Below are 27617 nucleotides of genomic sequence, written 5' to 3'. Positions count from 1 at the left end.
ATGAAAACCTCCTAAAGGCAAGGCTCTGATGTAACATATCATACTACTATTAGTACTACTATTACTACTACTCCTTTTGCTGTTGTTGTTCTTGCTGATGCTGCTTCTACTACTACTACTACTAATACTACTACTACTACAACTACTACTACTTCTACTACTACTACTTCTACTATTGCTACTACTACTACTTCTTCTACTACCACTACTACTACTACTACTACTACTTTAACTGCTATCGCTACTGCTCTTACTGCTCCTCCTCCTTCTACTACTACTGCTACTGCTATTGCTGCTGTTGCTAGTAGTAGTAGCAGTAGTAGTAGTAGTAGTAGTAGTAGTAGTAGTAGTAGTAGTAGTAGTAGTAGTAGTAGTAGTAGTCGTCGTCGTCGTATTCTTCGTATTCGTAGTCGTCCTCCGTCGGTCGTCGTCCGGTCGTCAATCGGTCGTCGGTCGGTCGTCCGTCGGTCGTCCATAGGTCGTCCATCGTCCGTCCTCCGGTCGTGGTCCGTCGGTCATGCATCCGTCGGTCGTCCATCGGTCGTCCGTCTGTCGTCCCTCGTTCGTCCGTCGTCCGTCCTCCGGTCGTGGTCCGTCGGTCGTCCATTCGGCGGCGTCCGTCGGTCGTCAGTCGGTCGTCCTTCGTCCAAACATCGGTCGTCCGTTGGTCGTCCATCGGTCGTCCGTCTGTCGTCCGTCGGTCGTCCGTCGTCCGTCCTCCGGTCGTGGTCCGTCGGTCGTCCATCCTGCGTCGTCCGTCGGTCGTCAGTCGGTCGTCCCTCGTCCAAACATCGGTCGTCCGTTGGTCGTCCATCAGTTGTCCCTCGGTCGTCCGTCGGTCGTCGTCCATCGTCCGTTGGTCGGTCGTCGGTCGTCAGTTGGTCGTCCGTTGGTCGTCCGTCGTCGTCCGTCGTCGTCGTCGTCGAAGATCGTCGTTGGTAGTAGTAGTAGTAGAAGTAGTAGTAGTAGAAGTCGTAGTAGTAGTAGTAGTTATAGTAGTAGTAGTAGTAGTAGTAGTAGTAGTAGTAGTAGTAGAAATAGTAGTAGTAGTAGAAGTAGTAGTAGAAGTAGTAGTAGTAGTAGTAGTAGTAGTAGTAGTATTGTAGTAGTAGTAGTAGTAGTAGTAGTAGTAGTAGTAGTAGTAGTAGTAGTAGTAGTAGTAGTAGTAGTAGTAGTAGTAGTAGTAGTAGTAGTAGTAGTAGAAGCAGTAGTCGTAGTAAGTAGTAGTAGAAGAAGTAGAAGTAGTAGAAGTAGTAGTATTAGTAGTAGTAGTAGTAGTAGTAGTAGTAGTAGTAGTAGTTGTTGTAGTAGAAGCAGCAATAACAACAACAGCAGTAGTAGTAGTAATAGTAGTACTAATAGTAGTATGTTATGTAATATCAGAGCCTTGCCTTTAGGACGTTTTCATTGGCTGATTAATTTGAGGGAACAAGATAGTATTTGATTGGCTGACTAACTCGTGGCCACGAGTTAGCTAAGTCGGGATCTCGAAATTCTCTCCTCTTTTGTTTAATGCACCCTTCCTTTATTTACTTCACCGCTCACTTTTTAATTGCACTCCTCTTTTATTTAGTTCTGCACTCCTCTTTTTTCTATCTCGTGGCCACGACATAGCTAACTCGTTGTCACGAGTTATTTATCGTGGCCACGAGATAGAAAAAAGAGGAGTGCAATTTAAAAAAAGGAGTGAATGTCACCTCTATGCCACCGAAGATTACCGTTTTCTTACAGATTGTTATCATTGAAGGCAATTTAGAGTTCTTCTGCTTGTGTTGGCTATGCAACGTTACAAAGCAATTGGTAAGTATGTCTTCTGTCATATTCGTTATGCAACAAAGCAAAGCAGCTGATAAAAATGTATACTGTCCATTTTGGCTATGCAAAGTAACACAGCGGCTGATAAATATGTTTACTTCCTATGTTGGTTATGCAACGTATCAAAGCTGCTGATAATTATGTCTACTTTCCATATTGGCTATGCAACGTAACACTGCTGCTGATAATTATGTCTACTTTCCATATTGGCTACGTAACGTACCAAAGCTGCTGATAAGTATGTTTACTTTCCATATTGGTAATGCAACCTTACGAAGCAGCTGGTAATTATATATGCTGCCCATAATTGTTCAGCAACACTACGAAACAGATGGTAATTATGTATACTGCCCATAACTGTTATGCAACACTACGAAACAGCTGGTACTTATGCATACTGCACATAAGTGTTATGCAACACTACGAAACATTTAATTATTTGTTATGCTACCCATATTCTTTCGGCAAAGTCCAACAATTAGCTGATATCTATATCTATTGTCCATATTGGTTATGCAACGTAACAAAGCAGCTGGTATTTGTCTACTGCCCATATTAGTGTTTCAACGTGACGAAGCGGTTGGTAATTATATATACTGCCCGTATTAGTTATGCAACGTTAAGAAGCACCTGGTAATAATGTATACTGCCCATATTAGTTATGCAACGAAAAGAATAGCTGCTATCTATGTCTTCTGTCCATATTGGTCATGCAACGTAGCAAAGAAGCTAGTACTTGTGTCTACTGCCCATATTGCCATATTGGCTATGTAACGTAACAAAGCGGCTGGTAATTATACCTACTGTCAACATTTCAATTTACCGTAAACAGCAACTGATTTGTTTGTCTAGTGTTCATAAAAGTTATGCGTAACAAATATTGGCCATAACACCTAACAAAGCGGCTGATATTTATGTATACTGCTCATATTTGTAATGCTACGTGACAAAGCAGCTGGTATGTAGATGTACTGTCAATATTGGTTAAGCAACGTAACAAAGCGGCTGATGATTAGGTGTACTATTCATATTGGTTATGTAACGTTAAAATGTAGCTGATAAGTATGTCTACTATTCATATTGGTTATGGAACATAACAAGGCAGCTTATCAGTATGTCTACAGTTCATATTGGTTATGAAACGTAACGTGAAAAGTAACTGACATTTATGTCTATTGTCCATATTGGTTATTCAACATAACAAAGCAGCTGATAATTATGACTAGTGTCCATATTTGTTATACAACGTAACAAGACAGCTAATAATTATGTTTACTGCACATATTGGTTATGCAACGTTCAGGGGCGTACATAGGCATACGGCAGTACGCCCGTGCGTATAATTCAGTTTCAAACTTAAAAAATGAAAACTCTTAGATTTCAAAAAATGCAATAAAAAGTGAGGGCTAATGGGGTTAGGGGTATAATAATGTAAACAAGCAAAAAAGACGTCCACTTTTAGAAAATAACAGTGGGTACAAAACACAACACAGTCTTAACTTTAAACATACGAAGTAGTCTTTTTCACTGATGAGGGGTAGTAATCGCTGTGTAGACTTTACTCGTTTAACGACTGTGTTGTCGCCATTCAATTTTTTGGAACTAAAATTCGGACACGGGTACCAGATTATGTTTACATGGCACAACTTTTCAAAATGTCGGCAAACGCTCGTTTTATCCAGATGTTTTTAGATATAGAGTCAGCGAAACATGTTCATTAGATGATACTCAGAAGCTAGCTCTTTTAACAGAAAAGTGGGAAAATGTTCACAGCTTTACATTTCCCTTAAGGTAAGTCGACTTATAGATCTTCCCGTTCTAGAATTTGGAATGTATATCTAAAATCGAATTTTCGAATTTTCACATTTCTGGACGTTCAAATAATGAGAGAATTAAAGGGAATGTCCAAATAAATTTTCATTCATATCATTGTAGGTATCTTTATTCGAAATTGTTCTCCACTATTTAGTTTATATATTAAAAATCAATAACGTTACGAAGTACTTTACACTGTAGCGCAATCGGTTAGCATGTCGTCATTTGTCCCATTATTGACCTGAAGGGCAGTGGTTCGATCCCCACTAGAACCTTTCACTTTACTTTTGTTTTCTTCTAATATAACCATTTCCTAGTTTATTTGTTATTTTTAATCTCAGTAGAAAAATATAATAATCTTATCTCTATACCAAAACTAGCTAAAACACTTAACTTTAAATTAAGGTCTAAACAAGCTAAATCCTTTACTTTTTTAGAGGAAGAAATTGAGAAATAAAATGTCCAAATGTCGCTGGGTCAACTGAACCACGAATTCAAGTTCCAACGATTATTTATATATTTTTAATCCGAAATCGGTAATTTCCGAATGTAATTTTCGATTTTTGATTGAGATATGCTAGTTAATATAATATGTTGTTTTCTTGATAAGTGTTTGGGTAATAATACTTTTAAATCAAGCGCGGTATTTAAACTGTACATCAACGATTGTATTATTCTACGTGACGTCGTCATATTAACAGTTTGCAGATTTATCTCATATATCAATTAGTGCCAATTAAAGTTAAAAGAGACAAAACGGTTTTCACACATGTATTTTGGGGACCTTATGACTCAATTGTTACTACTAGGGGACCGATTGCGCTGAGAATTGCAAATATTGTCAAAACAACATTGATGGCAATTAGCGAGCGGGGACTCATACGTGCGCCGCTTTATCGCTCTTATCGACAATTATGGGAAACATTGTCATGCTTCAGTGCATATCAACCTCAAGTCTTGCTGTCAACACAGATAAGCAGATTATGCTTCGTTATTACTCTAGTTGTTTTAATTAAAGTTTATATAATGACGGTCAGTCTTCCCCAAAAATTATAAATCCACGAAATTACGAGTCAACGGATTAGTTGTTTATTATTAATTCACGAAATTTCATTCCGACGAATTTCACTACGTTTACAGTAACAAGGAAACGCTCCTTCTGCATTGAAATCCAAAATGTTCTGGGGGAGGAAGCAAGAGTCAAACATTACCTAACATTTACATACCCATTTCCTCGCAGTCGCAGGCTTCATGATTTAAAGCCTGGACACTAAAACTTAATAGATTATGGTCAAAAGTGTATTTGCAGTTGGCAATGTTTATTGAAAATATGTATGATTCTCAATTTTTTCAAGCTAAATTTCGAGGATAAACATTGCCAAAATGTGCCTGAAATGCAACACTAAATTACATCTTTTGCAAAGAATTTTTCAAAATGTTCTAGTGGGGACCCCATACTCCCACCAGCTATAGAGTTGAACACCCTCGCACAACTATGCAACTACGGATTCTTTCTCCCTCGCAATAAAGCTTCTTGATTTTTAAGCATTGACACTTAAACATAGCAAATAAATTATGATCAAAAGTATATTTGCTGTTGACAATGTTTAATGAAATATTTCCTTTTTTCGGTCTTTTTTCAAGCAAGAAATTGATGAATAAAATTGCCAAAACGTGGCTTAAAGATAACACAAAACGCACCATCTGCAGTGAATTTAAGAGACCCCCAAAACACTCCCAGCAGGAGGGAGAGACCCCCTTCCGCACCTACCCCCACTCGCAGCATCGCTGCTCGATAGTGCGTATAACTGCAATAGCCTCTGGAACGCCCCTGACGTTTACAAGCAACTGATAGTTTTGTCTATTGTTCATACTGGTTATGAAACTTAAAAGTAGCTGATATTTATATTCATTTTCCATAATGGTTTTACAACATACCAAGGCAGCTGATAATTATGTCTACTGTTCATATAGGTTATGCATCGTAAACTAGAAGCTGATAATTATGTCTACTGTCCATATTTGGTATGCAGCGTAACAAAGCTGATTATGTCTTCTGTTCATATTGGTTATGTAAAGTAACAAAGCAGCTGGTATTTTGTCTACTGCTCATATTGCCTTTGCAACGTAGCGCAGAAGCTGATAATTATGTCTAATGCCCATGTTACCATATTTGCTATGCAACGTAACAAAGCGGCTTGTAATTGTGCCTACTGTCCAAATTGACCGTGTAACGTAACAAAGCATGTGGTAGTTTTGCTACTTCTTATATTTTTCTGCTACGCGACAAAGCGATTGGTAATAATGTCTACTGTCCATATTGGCTATTCAACGTAACGAAGCAGGTGATATTTATACACACTGATAATATTTATACTGCTACGTAACAAAGCAGCCGGTAATTAGGTGGAATGTCCATATTGGTTATGTAACGCATCAAAGCAGCTGGTAATTATGTCTATTGTCCATATTGGTTATGCAACGTTACAAAGCAGCTGAAAATTATGTCTACTGTTCACACTGGTTACGCAACGCAAAACGGTAGCTGATATTTATTAATACTGTCATATTGGTTATGCAACGTTTGAAAGCAGCTGATAGCTATATCTATTGTACTTATTGGTTATTCAACGTAAGGAGCTGGTAATTGTGTCTACTATTCATATTGTCGTATTGGCTATGCAACGTAAGAAAGCATCTCTTAATTATGCCTTCTGCAAACATTTGTCGTTGAACGTAAAAAAGCAGGTGATATTTATGTCTGCTTATCATATTTGTTATGCTACGTAACAAAGAAGATGGTTATTAGGTGTACTGTCCATATTCGATTATGCAACTCAACCAAGCGGCTGGTAAGTATGTTTACTGTCCATATTGGTTATGCAACATAACAAAACGACTGGTAATTATGTCCCCTGCCCATATTGGCCATGCAACGTAGCAACGCAGCTGGTAATCATATTGAATGCCCTTTTAGGCATTACAGCGTAACAAAGCAGCTGGTAATTGTGATCTGATAATTATGTTTACTGCTCCTTTTGATTATTCAACATAAAAAACGGCTGGTGATTATAGCTACTGCCCATATTGGCTACACAATGTAACTAAGCATCAGATTGTAATTATGTCTTTTGCCAATGTTGGCTATACAACGCAACAAAGCAACTGGAAATTATAGCTACTACTTTTTGATAATGCAATGTTAAAAATATAATCGATGTGTAAGCGTTGGTTATTGCGGTAATAACCAAGGGCTTGGAGTTCCGATGCGTAGTAATGAAACGACAAGGGGGTACCATGAGTGGTATGATAACAAGCATCGAAGCGAAGAACCGTTGGTTAATACCGCAATAACCAACGCTAACACGTCCATTATTTCGATTCTAACACGATTTCATTAATAAGTTATACGCGATTTAAGTTAGGTCCACTGTCCTTATTGGCTATGTAAATTAACAACGCAGCTGGTATTTTATCTACCGCCGATATTGGTTATGAAGCGTAACCAAGCAACCGGTAATAATGTATTCTACACATAATATATACATACAACGTAACAAAGCAGTTGTCAATTATGTTTACTGCCCGTACTAGCTTTGCAACGTTATAAAGCAATATGATGGAAAGCATTTTCAAGTTACAACAAGACATCAATATGAGCTCTTTATGTATGAGGCAACGCAATTATATTTATCACATGCCATACCCTGTTTCCCATGTAATATAACCATTCCGAATATTTTTATCTTACACATGTGAAATATACTTGTTAAGCGTTTTCATTGGCTTATTTTCGTTGACCAATCGCATTTTGTTATTTTGCTGAAATGACGTTGCAACGTCAAATGCCGTAACGAAATGTAAACAATATTCGGGATTGATTGTTATGTTTGCGTAAAGATTTATTTAATTTGCTCGTCCAGGAAATTCGTAAGTGAGCTCGCCAAAGCTCGCTTACTAACACAATTCCAGAACTCGTTTAATAAAATATGGTATGATATGCCAACTCGTTCCAGATCCTATATTTATTACATAGTTTTATTAATAAATTATGATTTTGCAATGGAATGAAATTAAGTTATTTTGAAGATTTTGAAACACGTACGATGAACAAAATGTTTTACTGCTGATCTTTTTTTAAACGTTTGCTTTTACTTCATATGATGATCGGAAATGTATCGATTGTGTTACTTATAATCTGTGTTTTCATTTCTCGCATCGTCGACAAAACATTCTTGAAAACAAGTTATACTTCGTATACAAATACACTACGTTTTTAGTTGATATTTGATGTGTCTGGAATGATCAATCGTGTTAATTAAACAGTCTGTGAATCGCATTATAACAGCCAAAAAATGCAGTGAATGTGAATGCACATAACCAGGCAGGATTACTTGAGTACTAATGAGCCATGCTGAGATCACTGACATTTCCCTGGTGTTCAAATTGCCTTAATGAGTTTATACAGTCCGATAATTGAACAATTACTGGACAGAACGAACGTAAGGCATGGTTTCATTACCACCAAACCGTCATTCCAAAAATATATTACGGTTTTTGAGTCATAATGTGCATCGGTTGTTTCATGTTTTAAACTATATAAAAATGGATACAGAAAGAAATGGTAATGAACCTCAATTTGAAATAAACAACAACCCACGTCATTTACATGTTTGTACCAAATAAATATCCGTAATACTGAGTGAAGAAAGGTTAATACGCGGTCTTTAATTGTTGAATTGTTCTGCACGACTTAATATATTTACGTTGTCTTGAAAGCAGTATAAAAATAGTAGAACATGTAACATAACTATTGAACAATCACTGTTTTGATTCAATCTTTAGAAAAAAACACATATGTACGAAATTAAATGAAACTTTGTAAAAGGAAGTGCTGTTTAAAACATCTCATTCATGAAGGAATAGTAAATCTTGATTACCTTAGTGCTGAGAGACTTGTGAAAGTATTCAAATTGGGGCAATGTATTACTGATAGTTCTGTGATACCCAACGACGACGCCATATCGTCAGTCTCAACTCGCCAGACTTCGCATCTTACTTGAACGATGGACCTCGCAATTTCAGAAAGTATTATGACACTATGCTTTGAACATTTTATACACTGAGGCCTCAAAATGAATGATTACTGGTCGCAGTCGCGTAGTGTATATGTGTCCGCCTAGAGGTACAGAGGTGTTTGGTTCAATGCTCACTCTGTGAGCGTTCTTGAAAAAAGTTATGGGTTTTCCCAACAAACGGACTCGAGAGTGTCTCCATAAACGTAAGGCTATACAATCGAGCTCAAATCTATAGCTGTAAACTAGACTATAATCAATAGAATAACTATGAAAATTATATTTGGAACGCACAAATGTATACCAAAGGAAATATTGCACATACGAAACTTAATTTGTTTACGACACATGGCTATTTTGTTACAACTGTATTACATATGACACGAGTGTGGAAATATATACACACTCATACTAAACAATGATTGAACTGTGGAAAACATATCAAGAACAGAACGCTCTGGCATTTTCAATACGATTTTAGGTCACGGTAACATTGTACAAAAATGTATATCACTGCCTTACGTGCTATATGGTTTACGCTTCAAACAACAAATGTGCAACAGTATGATATTATAATGTGCTAATGTTGATTCTTTATTTTGCTAACTACTGTACAGACTCATTTTCTGAGCAAACGTTGATGTAAATCAAACACAATGTAAATATGGTATACACTTAATGTTTATTCAGTTATATAATCTATAATTTAGCAAAATCAAAATTAAAAAAGAAATTTGTATCATTTGTTAAACATATAAACATGGATCTTACATACATCTATTTCCAGTTGGACATCTTAAATAATCTTTTTAAACACTACTTTGGGTAAATAAACCTTGAATTAAACAGTATACCATTATACTTTAATTGTTACGTTTATTTCGTAAAGATGTATCGGAAATTAATTAACTAGTCTATGCGTAATATTTAGACTGATAAATACTTTCTGATGTTGCAACGTTTATAGTTTCAATATCAAAATCTTAAGATATTTCTGTATAAAAACCGCTTATTATTGTATTTAATCAGACATAAAAGGATTGTTAATTTCCCAAATAAACCTACGGATAAATGCTATTACCATATTTAAGTCTATTTTATTCTGCTTAGTGTGTAATGGCGATCAGTAATCACATTAACAAGTTAGCACATGTATTAACGTTGTAATATCTATGTGTTGTTGTTTACTCTAAAATCTAATTACCATGCAAAATTTAGAGATAAATATATGGTTCTGTAAGTAACATCTGATCGAGTTAAGGTTCAATACGTGCCCCAAGCTTAAGTAATAATTACATTAAGCCTCTCGACACGTTTTCGAGTGCCTTTGTATTACTAAGTAGATCATGAGGAGTGGACAAATAATTGATATTCGATTTGTATATTTATTTATTTTTTTGACGCACATGTACCATTATGATGTGCTTTTCAAACATAAAAGAATCAGATGCACGCAGGTCAGAATTAACGAGGATGATTGAAAATTCATATTTGAATAGCCTGCTTGACAGTGACAAACGCGTGCCATAAATTTGTAATTCGATCACAATGCGGTGTTACGTATAATCGAGGAGTTGGAATTAAGGCCTACACTTGTAAACATTTGGTTTGGACTTGGTAGGAATAGCCGAATAGATCAATGCAGGTTTACATCAATATTTGCATGATACAACAATCATAGTAGTATGTTAATAATGCAATATTCAAATTACAATTATATATGTTCATGGTTTCGGTAACTATAGTATCATCACTTATACATGTTCAACACGTGTTGGTCATTTAATAAACACGTCGTGTACATTCCGCAAAACGTGCAGGAATATAACGGAGAATCAAATGCTCTTCTCTTTCCTCGTGCGTTCAATTTCATATGAGCCTCGCTCAAGGCTTAATGCGTGTGCTACAAAGTTCTCCCAGATAAGCATATGCAGTCTTCACAGGCTAATCAGAAACGGCACTCTCCGCCTACACTTGATATTTGTTTAGGAAATACTTCACTCCATCGAAAAATTCCAAGAAAGCGAAAGCGTCGTGCATATGAAAAGCCCCAAAATAAGGCCATCATGACAAATCACTAAAATGTCAAGACAACATTTTGGCTTGGAGGCATTCACAAGCCTATATAATTAAACGATATTGATGACCTATAATTGTCTACACTCATCAAACAAACTCTGAAACTCTTTTTACAATTATCATTAAGCAGCTCATATTTATAAAGTTCTGTATAAACATAAGTGATCACAATAATGTTAAAAAGTTCTTCTGGTCAAAGAATGGCTCTGATATTTTTGTGTGTTCTTATGTTGTTTTTTTAGCTGAAGGTGTATTGGTAAGCTGATAATTTTCTCATAATCGCAAATAAGATTATGTTTCATAAGTCAGCTACGTTTAATCAGCCGATATTATTCTTATTTCTGAATGTTTTATATCAGAATGGCAAATAAGATTGTGATTAACATGTAAGCTTGGTTGTAAGTTAATCGAATAGTTCTCCCTTATTCAGCTACATAAGAATATTCCATTTCCATTGAGACTTAAATGTCTAAATTTGAGTTGTATAAGTAGCCTCTATAAGCGTACTATATCAGAATCAGAATGCTATAATTAAATATGTTGAGAAATTCACCATCCTAATAATAATAATTGACATAATTAGGATGTTAAATTCAGTCCCTTATATTTATTTCGAGAATGTTACATTGTTTAACGATTGATGCACACATTTCAGGTATTTTTTACATTTTTCATAGTCATTCTTAAATGTCCCTGTCACCTTATTTGATGGTATTCCAGTTGTTGGTTAATAGTTTCATACATTGAACAATAGAGTTTTCGCGACATTAAATTTACAATGAAACACAATTTAGTAGACCTTATAGAAAAAGCATTATTCAATGGTTACTTACATTTGTATTTACATTTTTATTTGAATATGAAAATGCCATCATGTTATAGAATTGATAAACACAGATACAGATACATTAAGTGTGACAGAGGCTTCTGTCATACCACATAACACCGCAAGAGTATCGCTGTTGGTCTCTCAACTGGATACTGTGCAAGACGTGCATGTATTGTTATGCTGTCAAATCTTTGCGGATACTGCATTGTTTGATTAACAATTGATGTTTCAATTAATACGTAATTGCAGCAGAGACTCGAAATCTGGATGTATTCCACATAAAATATCACATTTAAAAATGGAGACACCATATTGTAACATGCAATGATCATAATTAAATGTATATTTTTGTGTTTTGTTTTTATTTTTAATCAGTCCATCTGGGAAACTCTATATTTTACGATGATTTTTATAAATTTGAGATTGTGTGACGTGACAAGTGTAAATGAAGAAGTTGTATCGAACGAAAACGAGCCATACATATGTATTTATAAGTTCTGGCATTTACATTGTAGAAAATGATGACACTACTCTAAGTCTATTAATGGCTTATATCAATACATATTTTAGTAAGTATGTTGTACTGAAAAAAGTTAATGTTTTAAGCGGAATAAACATGCCATATTGGTTATGAAATAAACCGATCCCAAAATAGAACAACGAGTATGTATTTTAAGGTTAATGATGTCCTGCATTACCTGATGCTTCATTATATGAGGACCCGGAGTGTGTCCCTGCACTCTAACCTAATCTATTGACTAGACATGTTTGATTTGTTTTGTCAGATCATTGCAATTTCAAGCGTTTTTCTATTTGTTTAACTTAAGGAATTGAAACTTCGTGTGGTCTTTTTTCACAAGGGGAAGCCGGAGTACCGGACGAAATCCCACTTGTCTGGTATGGTGACCAGCAATCAACTTTTCTATCTTTCTTGTTCAACGAAAATATATGTTCGGATATGATTACAAATCACATAAAATAGCCCACTATATTAATAAAAATAATAATTTAGATTATATGTGTGGGTTAGTTGGTGCATATGTAACATGGAGGCATAATTTACTTTCTTATAATAATTTGCACTTTCATACTTCTCTATCGTATGACGCAGGTACTTGTGTTATTGACATATCAGCGAAAATAGGCATATTTCATGTAAATGCAGATACCTATCTTGAGTTGGGAAAATCGAGCCAGTTGTAATTAAGCGCACAGGAAAACATAAGAATGTTAAACTAACTATCATAAATCTTTATTTTGAAAAAAAGTTTGTTTAGGTTTTGCTAGTTCTTGTTCATTTGTAAAATGAATAAGATGTACAACATATCTGAATTCTCAAACCATACATTTTTGGAGACATGCACGGACACATTATGTTCTTTTTTAATGGCAACAGACACGATTCCATACATCGCGATCGCGCTATGCAATGTAGTTTTTCTTCAGTGACTGATTGAGCGGAATGCAAATATCAGTTACTAATCGGATTACTTGTATAGAACATGCTAATATGCATTTTAAGTAATTCATTTAACATTAATTAAAAACCAAACACATATCAGAAAATAAAGTATTACATGCTCGGCTGGTAATATATTTTGAAACATAAAAACATTTCTAATAAAGTACTTGAACCAATTTCATATAAAATACTGGAACATAAATCATTGTAGCACAAACAATAAACAAACAAGATTTAATTAAGAGCACAAAACGTGTGGTATTTAATTGTAATAATGCTTGGATGAGACGTTGTGATTTGTTAAGGACTATGTGACATACATTTATAATTAACGTTTTGTAATAACGTGTTTTCAAGTATATTTTGTCACTATAATTTTTAATATATACCAGCTTATATAGAAATTAAGTATGTGAATTTTAATCGTAACTTCTGCTCTCATGTGATGATTTGTGCTTGGCATATGCACTGTGCTTTTCCTGTCATATATTTATAATGTAAGTTATAATAATAATAATAATAAGCTGGTAGACTTGTAAACCCTGTTTTTTGTTACAGTATAAATGTTAAGACATTGTTTCAAATAACGTTAGTTTGAAATGCACGTTACCCTCATTTTGACCCCATGTGCTGTACTAATTGGATACATGTAAACTTGTATCTAATGAAGGTATTTCTTTAGACGACTTTCATTTCGAATATTAAGCCCTTTTTATTTCACGTCATTTAGTATCAACATTTTCAGCAAGTATTATATATTAAGGAAAAATAATGATGAATAGAAACGTTCGTACAAATTTGAGTGTACAATAATTATTTACTACAATGCCTCTGCCCTGCTTAGTCTTCCCTTATTATAATCATTTTCGTTAACAAACTTTTATTTCTATTAATTCTAAGCCAAGTAGCAAGTCGTTTTCATGTTGAATACTTATAACAACACTATTTAAATTCTTTAAGAATATGTCATGACTTAGATTTCATTTATTTTGCAAATGTTATAACGCCATATTAAACGACTTTGTTTGTTTTTGACGTACCATTTTTGTGTTTAAACCCTGAAAACTGAAATTGAACATTTGCGATATAAGCGATGGTGGATTGGAATTGTTTCGCGGAGAGAGAAAAAAGTCATATCGTCGTGGTTAAGAATGCGTATGGCATGTTCACGAGAACGCAAACCATTTCTGACCGATTGTTGGGCTGATATAGCACGTTTCTGATTATTCAGGAATTTATTATGTGTTTACTTGGCATACATCGCAAATAAATCAGATTTTTGCTTCAAATTCATCTTGTTGAAATACAAATCGTTGTTTCATTATTTTTGTAGGAGTACATCTGATATAGAGACGTATTTACGGCCAATATGATATTTATAATCAAGTTGAATATTATGCTATTAAATAAGTGATTATTTATAAACTTATCTCGTGTTTAAGTGCGTTTTATTATGTGTTAAAATAAGAAACTGCTCAACATCGCTACGTATTTTCTTCGCGAAGGAGAAGTAAACGATTGTTATTTCGCTATTAAGCTCTCCACAAATTCACAGAAATATCTATCATAACGTTTACGAGCGCAATTTTGCATTCGTGATTCCCATTTCTACTGTAAATGTTTTAGCTCAGAAATAAAGCCGTATAGTTTTCTTACCGATGAAATAATTGTCTCACTACTTCAAGAATGGTACATGATTCAATGCGCTGTACGAATACGTTAACGTGTTACTAAATTCAATAACAATCGTTAAATTACTAATTGGATCTTAATAGTATGAATGTATATTGTCAACGTATACAAGCACATTATCAACTCAGTAAGTCATCGCATAGCCTTACATTGCGGAAAAATCATATTTAAAAACTAACTTTATTGCTAATGACAGATATCGTTTATGTTAGTGTCCACATTGCCTGCTTACTTTAACGCCACCTAAATGATTGTATTTCTCAATTTATATGGCAACGGTTATACTTGATTGACATATTTCATCTGTTAAGAAGTTCTTTGTGAAACTTATTTCCTAAATCTTATAATAATACTAGCTCAAGATATTTTTAAGAATCACTCTACTGTTTTCTGGAGTTTCATTATTGTCAGATAAAAGAAAAGTAAGAATCTCGAAACATTTTTACAACCGGGTTTTGAAAATTGAAAAAGCTATCGTCTTTTTTCTATTGTGTACTAAATAATTAGGAAGACACGCATTATCAAGCGTAATTGATGAATTAATGAATATTACAACTGAAAACGAAGTCAATTAAATTGCATTTCTGCAATGTAGTTTTAATATGAACAATATAAAGTAAAAAGTTTTTTTGTAACAGCGATATATGCGTGTTAATACGCGTTAGACGTTGGACATTAAGTAGCACATATTATGAGTACTTTAAGTAGCACATATTATGAGTACTTTAAGTAGCACATATTATGAGTACTTTAAGTAGCACATATTATGAGTACTTTAAGTAGCACATATTATGAGTACTTTAAGTAGCACATATTATGAGTACTTTTTCCTAAGTAGAAATATATTGCAGAATTCAAATTTGGTATATTAATAATCCACTATAAATACGGTATAGTGCCCAACACAGCCCTGCGATATTGTCAATTACATATATGGTTAATGATGCAGATCTTATTTGTGTTAATCAGAAATATGTATCAGTGACTGTGCATGTAGCTTTGATTATTATGCCGCGGTATGAAAGGTATAAACAGTTCTTGGTAGCTTAAAATGGTTAAAATTCAACTAAATTTATTTAGCAACTTTTTATGAATATTTGTTCACCTCTCTTCACTATAAATACTACTTTTTTAAGTTCAACATTGTAATATAACTTATTATTTACATACACTATAATGACCGTTAGGACGGTTACGAATATTATTTTAAAGTATTTTTTTCTAATACGTTATTGTTTTGACATATTCAGATCTCAATTTTATACTGTTAAAATATCCATTTCAAGATAGGTTTAGTCAAATGATAGTTTATTAAAAAAATAATTTATGTTTTTTTGTTTTTTTTTAATTAAATCGTTTTTTTAAGTTCAATGTATGTTATCCATTAGAAAATGAAAGGGGAAATGCCACTGTTTTACCGGAGATGACATATAGATTATTTTTTACTAATTTAACTCAGTTCATCGGAGTATCAATATAAGTAGAACATATGAAGTACAAGGTTAGTTTGAAAGCAGATACGTTTATAAAAGCGAATCTGAACAACGATCTTTTTCGAGCGGTTCGAGTTTTTATACCGAGAAAATAAAATCATCTATATCCGACAAATACCTAGAAGTATATGTATTCCATAATTTTCTTAAAAAATGGTTCATACTTTGTAAAAAAAAATACCTGAAAATACCTGACAAAACACGATCAAAATCAAATGAAGACATGTTAATAAGCAAATGACCTTCATTGTTTCGTGCGTTAGAGATTTATACCAGCAATGATGAAGTTAAGCTAAGATAACTCATCGGTATTTTCTTTCGACACTACACACCAAATGATTGGATAAACCATGTTTTCATAATTTACTCAGAAGTTTTACAAAATAGCATTTTTACTTCAGGTATCCAGTCATACCCTTAAATGTGCTGAGACATTTATAACTTGTATGGAGTTTGTCTGACGTTGTGAAGACTTTGTTGAATAATCAATAAAGTGTTGTTGTTTTTAATAATCATTTTTATTATGAGTTTGATAGCATTTACTTTAAAACCATGTTAAGCGAACTGCTTTTAATATTTAATCATTCCCAGCTTCCTCATTTGTAAATAAAATAGAAATAACAAACCAGAATCGCAACCCATTGTTTTGTTCAGTCACATTACCTGTATCAAACAAATGTATGTCATACATCTTGAACATCATTTTAAAATATGACAGTAGATGGTTTTTCAAAGCTAGTAAAGGATTCAAAGTTTGTAAAGATATTAATTAATCTTACCACTACGTGCACCACGTGTACATCGTTTCCCGTGCTTCTGGCATCGACCGCCACGCCAATGAGCAAAAGTCCAACAAAAATCTCCAAAGTTGCCATACTTCAACAGTCACAACGGTTAGCCTGTTCTGAATACTTAACCGTCTTAAAAATACAAAGGAATAATGAAGTTGGATTCTCTAATATCCGCTGGTAATATTATATTGGTATTTGGCGGCTTCGCGTTGTAATATCGGAGATATTGTACCGCCCTCTGTTATAATACCCTTCATTTATATAGGCTTATGGCAGTATTTGACTTGAAATAGCAAATTAATGCACAGAATATTGGCATCATGAACATAAAGAAATTTCCTTTTGTCAAATGCCGCACGTATTAAACAGTTTCGATATCCGGTCTTCGCTCATGAGCGATGTTACATTAACCTGTCTTTCATTCCATATCGAAGGAGTTGATTGCCTTTTACAAGGAATCAGTTGGTGTCGTTTTACATATGGTTATCTCTAAGAAGGTGGTAAATAACTTGACATAACGAAGTCAGACGGAAAATGGTCCGTTAAAAGAGATGTATTGTCTTCTATATTGAATTAGAATACTGGTGCATGCATTACTGCGATTACAAAAAAATATATAAATGAATACGTAAAATAAGTAATATGAGTGTATTGTCGATCTGGTCTATTTATTTATATATAGAAAAACACCCAAATAGAATCAGTTACACAAAGAAATTATCACTTCATTAATTGTATGTTTATAGTTTTGAAAATATAAAATATATAATTAAGATAAAAATAACATTTAGTACCACAGACAAATTTGACTTAAACATGTTTATAAAATCTGTTAAACACTTTGAAGTTTTTAATGTAAAAAAGTGAAAAACCGGTCTCACAAAATAAATGATATTTGAGACAAAATAATAGTATATATAAACTGTTCAATGTCTTTAATGAACTAAGTAATTCGGCTGTATACAATTTTGTGTCTAAATTAGTCTAGAAACATGTGATTTAGCACAAATATAAAACACTTAACAAACCTACTAATTATCATTTAAAAAGTTAAAATAAAATGAATGAATATTCAGATGAGGTCGGATTGTCAACATGATGAACTGCTTTACGTGATTCAAAATTAAACAAAAAAGTTATCATAATTTTATCCATACCGATTATAAATAGGTTATATGACGTAATATTTATGCACAAAGTATTATGCTACATGCTGGGAGTAAAGGTCTTTTACACAAGACACATTGAGTGAAAATCTTGTATGCCAGACGCTTGGATTTTTATAGAACACAAAACATTATCTGGATAATTATTATCCGAACGCATTTTTTTTATCAACATCAAAGCATTCACTCTCTTTCTTAAATGTGTTTTGCTCACCAAGAATAATAACTTAACGAGGCAACCATTTGGTAGAAATGCTCATAAAAAAATTATACTTAAATTATAATTAGTGAAAATCAAACTCGGTCAGATTTTAATTGATAAATTTAGCTAATGATTTAGAAAACTACCAGAAATTAACTCTTTCTTGTCGATAGAAAGCATACACTTGACAGATATGTCCCGCAGAAAATATGTTGTAACCAACCAGCCACCTCAATTGGGGCATTTAAACTGAGTGAATTGGGGTATTTATTTAAACTGAGCTAAACGTAACAGTTTATTCACAAGAAATCAATCTCCTGTGCATGATATAAAATATCATGGAATCTTCAATAATATAGGATTTCAAGTATATTGCATTTGTTTTTCGCTTTATTTTGACAGCATAAAACGTAAATAATTTTGTAAATCTTAAAGGGGCCTTATCACAGATTTGGCATGTATTGAAGTTTGTCTTTAAATGCTTCATATTGAAAAATGTAAACATTTGATCTAAAAAGCTCCAGTAAAAAAAATAAAGTTAAAGAGAAAGAAACAAGACTATTGCCAAGCAATAGAAGTCCCCTACCGGTGAAACTCCACCATTTTCCGCAAAGTTTCTAGTCCATTTGTTGCCATAGCAACCAGCATTATTGACGTAGGAAAAAAAAGAAATGACGAGCATAATGTCCATATTGCCATCTGTCCATGTTTCAAGTTTTATGAAAAAATATGAAGAACTTTTAAAGGATCAAGAAAAGTGTGACAGACAGACTGACTGACTGACAAACAGACACACAGAGCGCAAACCATAAGTTTCACCGGTAGGGGACTAAAAAGGTAACTCTCTACTGTACTACTCGGACATCAGTGCTCATACAATGAGTGATGAATTTTATACTCTATATAAGTAATCCTCGTAGTATCACGAAATATAACGACAACAACAGAACACTCCAAATTATGCATTCGTTTCGCGTTTCAACGCTTCATAGTTTCCGGTTTTTAAATCGTACTAAAAGTGTTTGTGAAGTGTTAAGTATGAGCCGCGTCATGCACAAAATGAGCCATATGTCACATGCGAAACTGTCCGGTAATGGGTCCAACAAATCTTGAGTGACTTCATTACCGACAGCGTAGCTAAATACAAGCCTGCACAATAACGGTCGCATATGAAATAAGACTTATTTTTACACGCTTATGTACTCCGCATTCGTCTTTGTTATATCACCCAGGCTCTCACCGTATTTATATTGATAGTTAAATGATACTTGAACCGGCGTTATATTTTTTTAATTATCATCATAATTAGCCATACAACAATTTTGCAACGGTGCACTTTTGTTTCAGTGCAACCCGGGAGTAATGATGTAACAAGCCATAAAACACAGCTAGTCATGAAATTGAACTTAAACGTTTATGATTTTCTTCGATATATAGGTATTTGGTACGGAAATATGTATTTCACCTGTGTTGTACACAGGTTTTGACCTCATTTGGAACGTTCCAATGTGAAGGTCAGCAACGCTCGACAAACAAAAGTTTACTGTGCAACACTTATCAGGTAAATTTCAAGATGTCACCTAAAGATAAAAAAAGAAAAACAAATGTACTGATGGCTTCAGTGAAATTGAATTTCCAGATCCCACCCCCCCCTGCCAAAAGAAGACAACACGAACAAACACCTAAAACTCAAACAGTGCAAAGGCAACAAAAATCGAGAAAAATTGAAAATCAGAATGTTACTTGTCCTCTGTAATAAATAACATGAAAACTTCAACTTAAAGGCATCAATCAAAAGCTGCAAAATTAAGCATCAATTGTTGATTGAACATTGAAGAAAATGACGACAGGACGACACACGAATTAGATAGATAGAAAGATGGATGGATGGATGGATGGATGGATGGATGGATGGATGGATGGATGGATGGATGGATGGATGGATGGATGGATGGATGGATGGATGGATGGATGGATGGATGGATGGATGGATGTATGTATGTATGGATGGATGGATGGATGGATGGATGGATGGATGGATGGATGGATGGATGGATGGATGGATGGATGGATGGATGGATGGATGGATGGATGGATGGATGGATGGATGGATGGATGGATGGATGGATGGATGGATGGATGGATGGATGGATGGATGGATGGATGGATGGATGGATTGATGGATGGATGGATGGATGGATGGATGGATGGATGGATGGATGGATGGATGGATGGATGGATGGATGGATGGATGGATGGATGGATGGAACGATGGATGGAGGGACGGGCGGACGGGCGGACGGACGGGCGGGCGGGCGGGAGGGCGGACGGACGGACGGACGGACGGACGGACGGACGGACGGACAGACAGACAGACAGACAGACAGACAGACAGACAGTCAGACAGACAGACAGACAGACAGACAGACAGACAGACAGACAGACAGACAGACAGACAGACAGACAGACAGACAGACAGACAGACAGACAGACAGACAGACAGACAGACAGACAGACAGACAGACAGACAGACAGACAGACAGACAGACAGACAGACAGACAGACAGACAGACAGACAGACAGACAGACAGACAGACAGACAGACAGACAGACAGACAGACAGACAGACAGACAGACAGACAGATAGATAGATAGATAGATAGATAGATAGATAGATAGATAGATAATGATAGATAACCTTAAATGAAAAGACAATAATGATAATTGATCAAATACATTCAAAAACAGTTTTTACAGTACATTTTAAAGGTTCGTTTAACACGTACGTATATCAACAGGGTACATATGTATTACTAGCCCTTACAATAAATGATTTATATATGTAACAGCATAATTTGTGCAGCAACGTTTAATTTTCAGCTGTTAGTAATTCAATAAATGTGATTAGGTTAGATCGATTTCTGTAATAAAATGGTATATACTGGGATCTAAATTCTGAATACATTTTACACTCTAAAACAAAGTGAAATTTATCTTCTAAAGTGCTACAAATATGACATATTCTTTCGCCTATATGAACGGGAGGTTTTGCCCATCTCCCACTTTCTACATGCAATCTATGCGAAGATCATCTCAGTTTAGAAAAACAAATTCGAAATTTTGTAATTGTGCACAAATCTAGATGAGGCTGGAATTAAAAAATGGCAATGTTTTTTTTTAAATTGGCTCTGCTTGAGTTGCCCAGTCTCTCATTCCAGTTTTGAATAAAATTATCAGTTAGTCTTTGTTTAACATTTGAGATAAACACCTTGTCATTCCCAACATCCTGAAACAACCATGTCTCGTAAAATCTTAAGTTACCAAGCAAGTCTTTAAGTAGTGAACACCAGTTGATTATATAAGGATGAACATTACAATCATTAACTAACGTTAAGGTTCATGGGGGGGATAAAATTCATTAAAACTTCGCTTAGGTGTTTCTTCATTGAATGTGGTACAATATGGTCAAACTATATATCATTTTAAAGCTAAAGACGGATAGAATAACATAAACACATTTTTGACATTCAATATTTGTGTGCTTTATGCATATTTTGGTTTAAAACCAATACTTTTTTACACTAATTTAAAAAATCTCAATCTAAAGTTAGGAAGGATATGCACTACCTTAAGTTGAATAAATACAAAGCTATATGCATATACAAGGTCAAGTTAGCAACATTTCACAGAAAATTATTGTCATAAAACAACAAATGAGTTTTTATTCAACTGCCTTTTTTTGGATAAATATCCTAAACATAGTTCTAAAAATAACTAAAACGTAACTACTTTTTAAAAATCCAGGTATGGTGGATAATAAGAGTCACAATTCTATTTCAAAGGCTTAACAATTTTGTTATTTACCTCTTAACCAAATTGCAAATTTTAAACCATCTCAAATTGAAATAGATTGCAGACGACATATACAATTGTAAAGGAATATAAAGAAATTGGCAAAACGATTGATTTTATATTTCGATTACTTCTACCCATTTGAAAGCGTGGCCATCGCTGTGATCCGTAGAAAAACGTGCAAAACAAATCGGTCGAAACCACGTGCAGTGGTGAGAAAACCGGGTATGTGTATACACATACTTGAGATAACACATACTTATTTTGACAGTTGGGTGGCAACTAGTAAAACAACTATTAACATTAATCAGCAAGAGATCGCACTAAATAGCAGAAATGACCACGTAGAGATATCATCACTTACCCTATTTCAAATATTTTCCAGCTGAAAATTGTCCCCCACACGTCTTTTTTAGTTAATTTGTATTGTTTTTCTGCAGCCGAAGTGCATCTCACAGAATATCCATCCAACTTCCGTTGTTTTCACTTTCGTTATTAAAAACTCCGTTTAAAAGAATTATTTCTTCTTTTAGATAGTTAAAGCGATGTATTATTATATATTATCAATAGAATAGTATACCGTGATGAATTGAATTGTAACGTATCGATCTTTCTGTCAGTCTGTAAGCGTACTATTTTATGCGCAATAATAAAGTACATGTGATTCGACAACGATTGTAAACATTGGTGAAATGCTTCTTACATAGTTATTCTTTTGAGTGTTTATGAGGTCTGATCGTGCAGTTTGCAAATATCAACGGAAAGATTACAATCCAATGCATTTGTCATCGTCAACCGTTTGGAATGTCAATTAGGCGATGAGTGAGTTTTTAGCATGTTTCTTTCTATTTTATTAATTTAAAAATGGCTGCCCCCATGGTGATGAAATGACATGCGTTCGAGTTTTGATATTACTAGATATGCAAACTTTTTTTACTATTTAAGCGTAACTTGCCCTCGTCAATGTCGATATTATTCACTAGTTATATAATTTTCCGCCGAAATACGTGGAATAAACATGATTCAGATTTTTGAAAATAATGTATATTTTAGTGTTAAAATCGCTGTGTATTTTGATTGATTTTGTGGATGTTATGATACGTTGATGTACAACATTGGTAGCAGTTTGAAGTAAAAACATCCATTAAAGCATATATGTATACATTATCAATGTGGCACACTTCCTTTAGTCAAATTTGATTTCAATGCTGGGGGTCCCACATTTTTCAAAATGAAGCCTCTACATGAACCTTAAGTAGACTTTTTAGTAAAGTTATTGTCTGATGTTCTAATTAACTTAATTCAATATTTAATAATGTTAACATATCTAGCAGATTGACAATTAAGACGACCAAGTTCGGCATATACAAAATCATTTTGCGTCCATCTTTTTACACCAAGGATTTGTTTACAGAATTGCATATGAACACGTTCAATAGACATACCACTAAAAAAGCCCCAAACTTCACCGCCGTAGTTCAAACTTGGCATTATAAGTCTATCAAAAAGATTTAATCTGTGACTCACAGAAAGGTCAGTTAATTTATGTAAATATTTATTCATTAAATAGCTTTTAATGCTTGTCCTGAAAGCGTAGTTTGTGCTTCCGAAAAGGAACCTCCAGGTGTAAAAACGATAACGAGATAATTAAACTTATTTTCAATAGCAACCCGTTGACCGTTATAGTAAAAATGTTTAGAGGTTTGTCGCTCACGTTTTCTGAAAGTCATGATTTTTGTTTTTTCAGTGTTTACAATAAGTTTCCAGCGCTGACAATAATCTTGAAGTAAATCTAATCGTTTTTGTAATTCTTCCGCTGTGTTACCGAAAATAATCATATCTTCAGCATAAAGTAAAAGGAACATTGTAAAAGTATTAACATCAATACCTTCTATTCCTTTAATGTAAAATTCTGACTCTAAATCATTAAAATACATTGAAAATAAAAATGGGGACAAACATTCACCCTGTCTCACTCCAAGCATGCATTCGTAACTGTCACTTATTTCGTTACAATGTTTGACTTTGAACTTAATCGCATTATACATCAACCTCATGATATCAAGAATAGGACCACGAATACCTAACTTTATCAATTTATACCATTATTTATCCCTTACGACGTAGTCAAATGCCTTATCTATAAGAGCACAATACAACTGTTTATCATGATTTAAAATGTGAGATATAATTCCATGTTAAACAAAAATATTATCAACTGTGCTCATTTGGGACCTAAATCCCGCCTGTGCTTCTATATAAACATTTAATAAACATAGTAATTTTCTGCCCAGACAGATAATCTATTATTAAATATTTTGGTAAATAATTTTAAGAAGTGTTAAGAAGTGTAATATCTCGATAATTATTGACATCGTTAACACTGCTTTTCTTGTGTAAAGGAATCACGAGACCATCTGACCATGCCGTAAGAAAATACCCCAACATAAATATTTTATTTAAAAGCTCATGTAAATACGGCATAAGTATACTTTTTCCGTGTATAAAAAATTCATTTAAATATAAATCAGGGCCTGCACTCTTGTTCGGGCTTATTTCGGAAATTGCCTTGTTAATTTATTGTATTGATATGGGAATATTTAATTCCTCAAACATAATATTACACTCATTGTGTTCATACCTTTCAACAAAGTTCAATGTCTTCATCAGGTGAAACAAACATGCTATCTGGGTTGCTAATACTTTAAAAATAATAAATGACCATAAATAATTTTATTGCATACAACGTAGCAAAGTATCTATTTATTGGACAATAAAAGCACTTTTCATCTAAAATTTCCAAAATATGGCTTGATTGTATCATGTTCAATAGTTACCTGTAAAGTATGTTGTCCTTTATCTTCTTTGTATAACAAAACGTGCATGTAGCACATAGAACAACCCGAAATCGCAAAAAAAACACTCTGGATTCACTTTCTGACAGTATTTAAAAAAAGCAGGGATGCAAGATGTTACAAAAAAACATAACCGGTTAACCTTTTGTCGTAAACGGTTATTAACCGGTTAACCGAAAAACTTTAAGCAATAACAATGTTGTTGTTTTTTATTATTCAATATCATACATACAATGTAAACATGTATATGATCATACAACATAGTGATTGTACAAAGCAATAAAGTTCAGACATGTTATACAAGATATGCTAATTTATATTTTTTTAGAGAGAAAAGAAACGAACAACAGAGGAATAGTTATGAAAAATGATGAGTTGTATAAAGTCGGAAGACAGCATACTGGACTTGTGTGTTTTGTTGTATATTCACAATGATCTTGTCAGATTGAAAAATAAAAATGAGAAAGAAAAAAAATAAACAAAACTATTTTAGAGAGATAAACTAACATTAGAGTGAAATGTATATAAGTGGACAAAAACATTATGAGAATTTAATCCGATTCCATTTTTGTTCAAAGATTTGTAATAACAATGTTGAATATACTTTAAACATGTCATACCGATGGTACATGTATTGTATAGAAACAAAAGTAATTTGAAATCGCTTACGTTGATAACATACCCGTTTCTTTATAATATTTTATAACATTTATTTCAATAATTATGCAAATGTAGCTTTGTTTTTATTTATTTTTCTTACGTTAACGCATATAATTTAATATTTTGAAACTACACATTGTTCATTTGTACGTGTCATTAATGTATTCTTGGTTGGGCCACTTATATGAAGTTCGGGTCGTATTGCTCACAATAATGTTGTGTTCCTTTGTTCGTTCTGTTTTATTTTTTCAAACTAAACTTAACATAATATAAAATTTATTTTAATATTATTTTAAGTTAGTCGAACACTATCCTACAATTTATACAAATCTGCAAACACACATGTATATGCAGAATATGGCACGGATGTCAATGGCATGGTCAAAGGTTTCCGAACCACGTGCGCTATTGTTGGGAACCGTTGTATATTTTCACACCACCATGGCAATGGGTCGCCATCGGGTTGACAATTTACTCTTTTAATTGTTAACTCACCGTACTTGGAACTTTGAAGCAATTGCACAAATGAGTTAATGATTTTTATGTGTATGTAACTTTTTTCTTGATGTCAATTAATTAAATGAGATAAATAAAATTGCTTTCTTAAATAAAACTTGCCTCAGATGGGAGTGGTGGAAATGTTGGTGACGTAAATTACGATAAAACTTTTACTTATAAACACTTTATTTTCGCAAACAATCAGTGTTGGATATTCGTGATCATATTTTATCTTGTATTAAAGGGGTCTTTTCACAGATTTGGCATGTAAAGTCTATCGAACATTTATCCATGCCTGACCGTAGTAAATACAAAGAAAAACACGCTACTACATCAGTTATCAAAATGCGTTACATATGCGCTAACATCAGGGACAGATGATGTCTAAGTCTAAGTAAATTTTCGCGAGTAAAAGAAAACAATAACAACAATTATCAAAACGTCCCCCATATTTGTAACCACAAAAGTACTGATTAATTGCCATTAATTTATTTTTTGACACGTTATTTAATACCATCCATCGATGGTGCGGCATGTTGTTTTAACTGGTCACCAGCGCAATTTTGCAGTATGTAACACGCAAAACGTTAAATCGCACGAAATGTTCCATGAAATAAAATCAGGTTAACATTTTCCCGAAAATGTAACCGGTTAACTAGTCGTTTCGGTAGATTTAACCGGTTAACCTTTTGCATCCCTAAAAAAAGAGAAGTGACACAAATGAAAGCAATTAAATGAAACCTTCATTTGAGTTGTGTAACTCAAACCTTTGCTCTTTAGTGCATCGTTAAAAATGGGATACATAAATCATATACTATAAAATACTTACACAAAAATAGCTACTATTTCATTTACCGAATTACGAGCGGGGGTTTGAGTATCTTATATAATGTTTGATGCTCGAGCATTTATTGGAATAATATCACATACAATTCGAAAACAATTTATGTTATAAACAATAATTCAATAAATATGTATTAAAGGGGCCTTTCACGTTTTGGTTAATTGACAAAATTAAAAAAAAAGTTGTTTAAGAATCGCTAATTTTTGTTTTAGTTATGATATTTGTGAGGAAAAAGTAATACTGGACATTTACCATGCTCTAAAATATACACCATATGCATCTTTTGACGATTTAAAAACCTGAAAATTATAAAGCGTTGCGACGCGAAACGATTGAATAATTTGGAGAGTTCTGTTGTTGTCGTTAAATTGTGTGAAGCTACGGGGAATGCTTATATTAAGTATAAAATACATCTCTCATTGTTATGAACATGGATAGCCGAGTGGTTAAAGTGGTAAACTTTTACTCCGGGACTCCAGGGGCCAGTGG

At 33.8% G+C, this 27617-nt stretch overlaps 1 protein-coding gene across 1 annotated transcript in view; it reads right to left on the bottom strand.

Annotated features, from left to right (window-relative positions):
- LOC127836285 (uncharacterized) overlaps window positions 1–17263 on the bottom strand; it is a 42891-nt gene extending 25628 nt beyond the window's left edge. The window contains exon 1 of the mRNA XM_052362790.1: window positions 17040–17263. Coding sequence (XP_052218750.1) covers window positions 17040–17135 — 96 coding nt within the window. The 5' untranslated portion in view covers window positions 17136–17263. The remainder of the gene's footprint in view (window positions 1–17039) is intronic.
- Window positions 17264–27617: the final 10354 nt, after the last annotated feature.

Source organism: Dreissena polymorpha, chromosome 6 (assembly GCF_020536995.1).
Source record: "Dreissena polymorpha isolate Duluth1 chromosome 6, UMN_Dpol_1.0, whole genome shotgun sequence".
Lineage (NCBI taxonomy): Eukaryota > Metazoa > Mollusca > Bivalvia > Myida > Dreissenidae > Dreissena > Dreissena polymorpha.
This window is presented reverse-complemented; position numbering and strand designations above follow the sequence as displayed.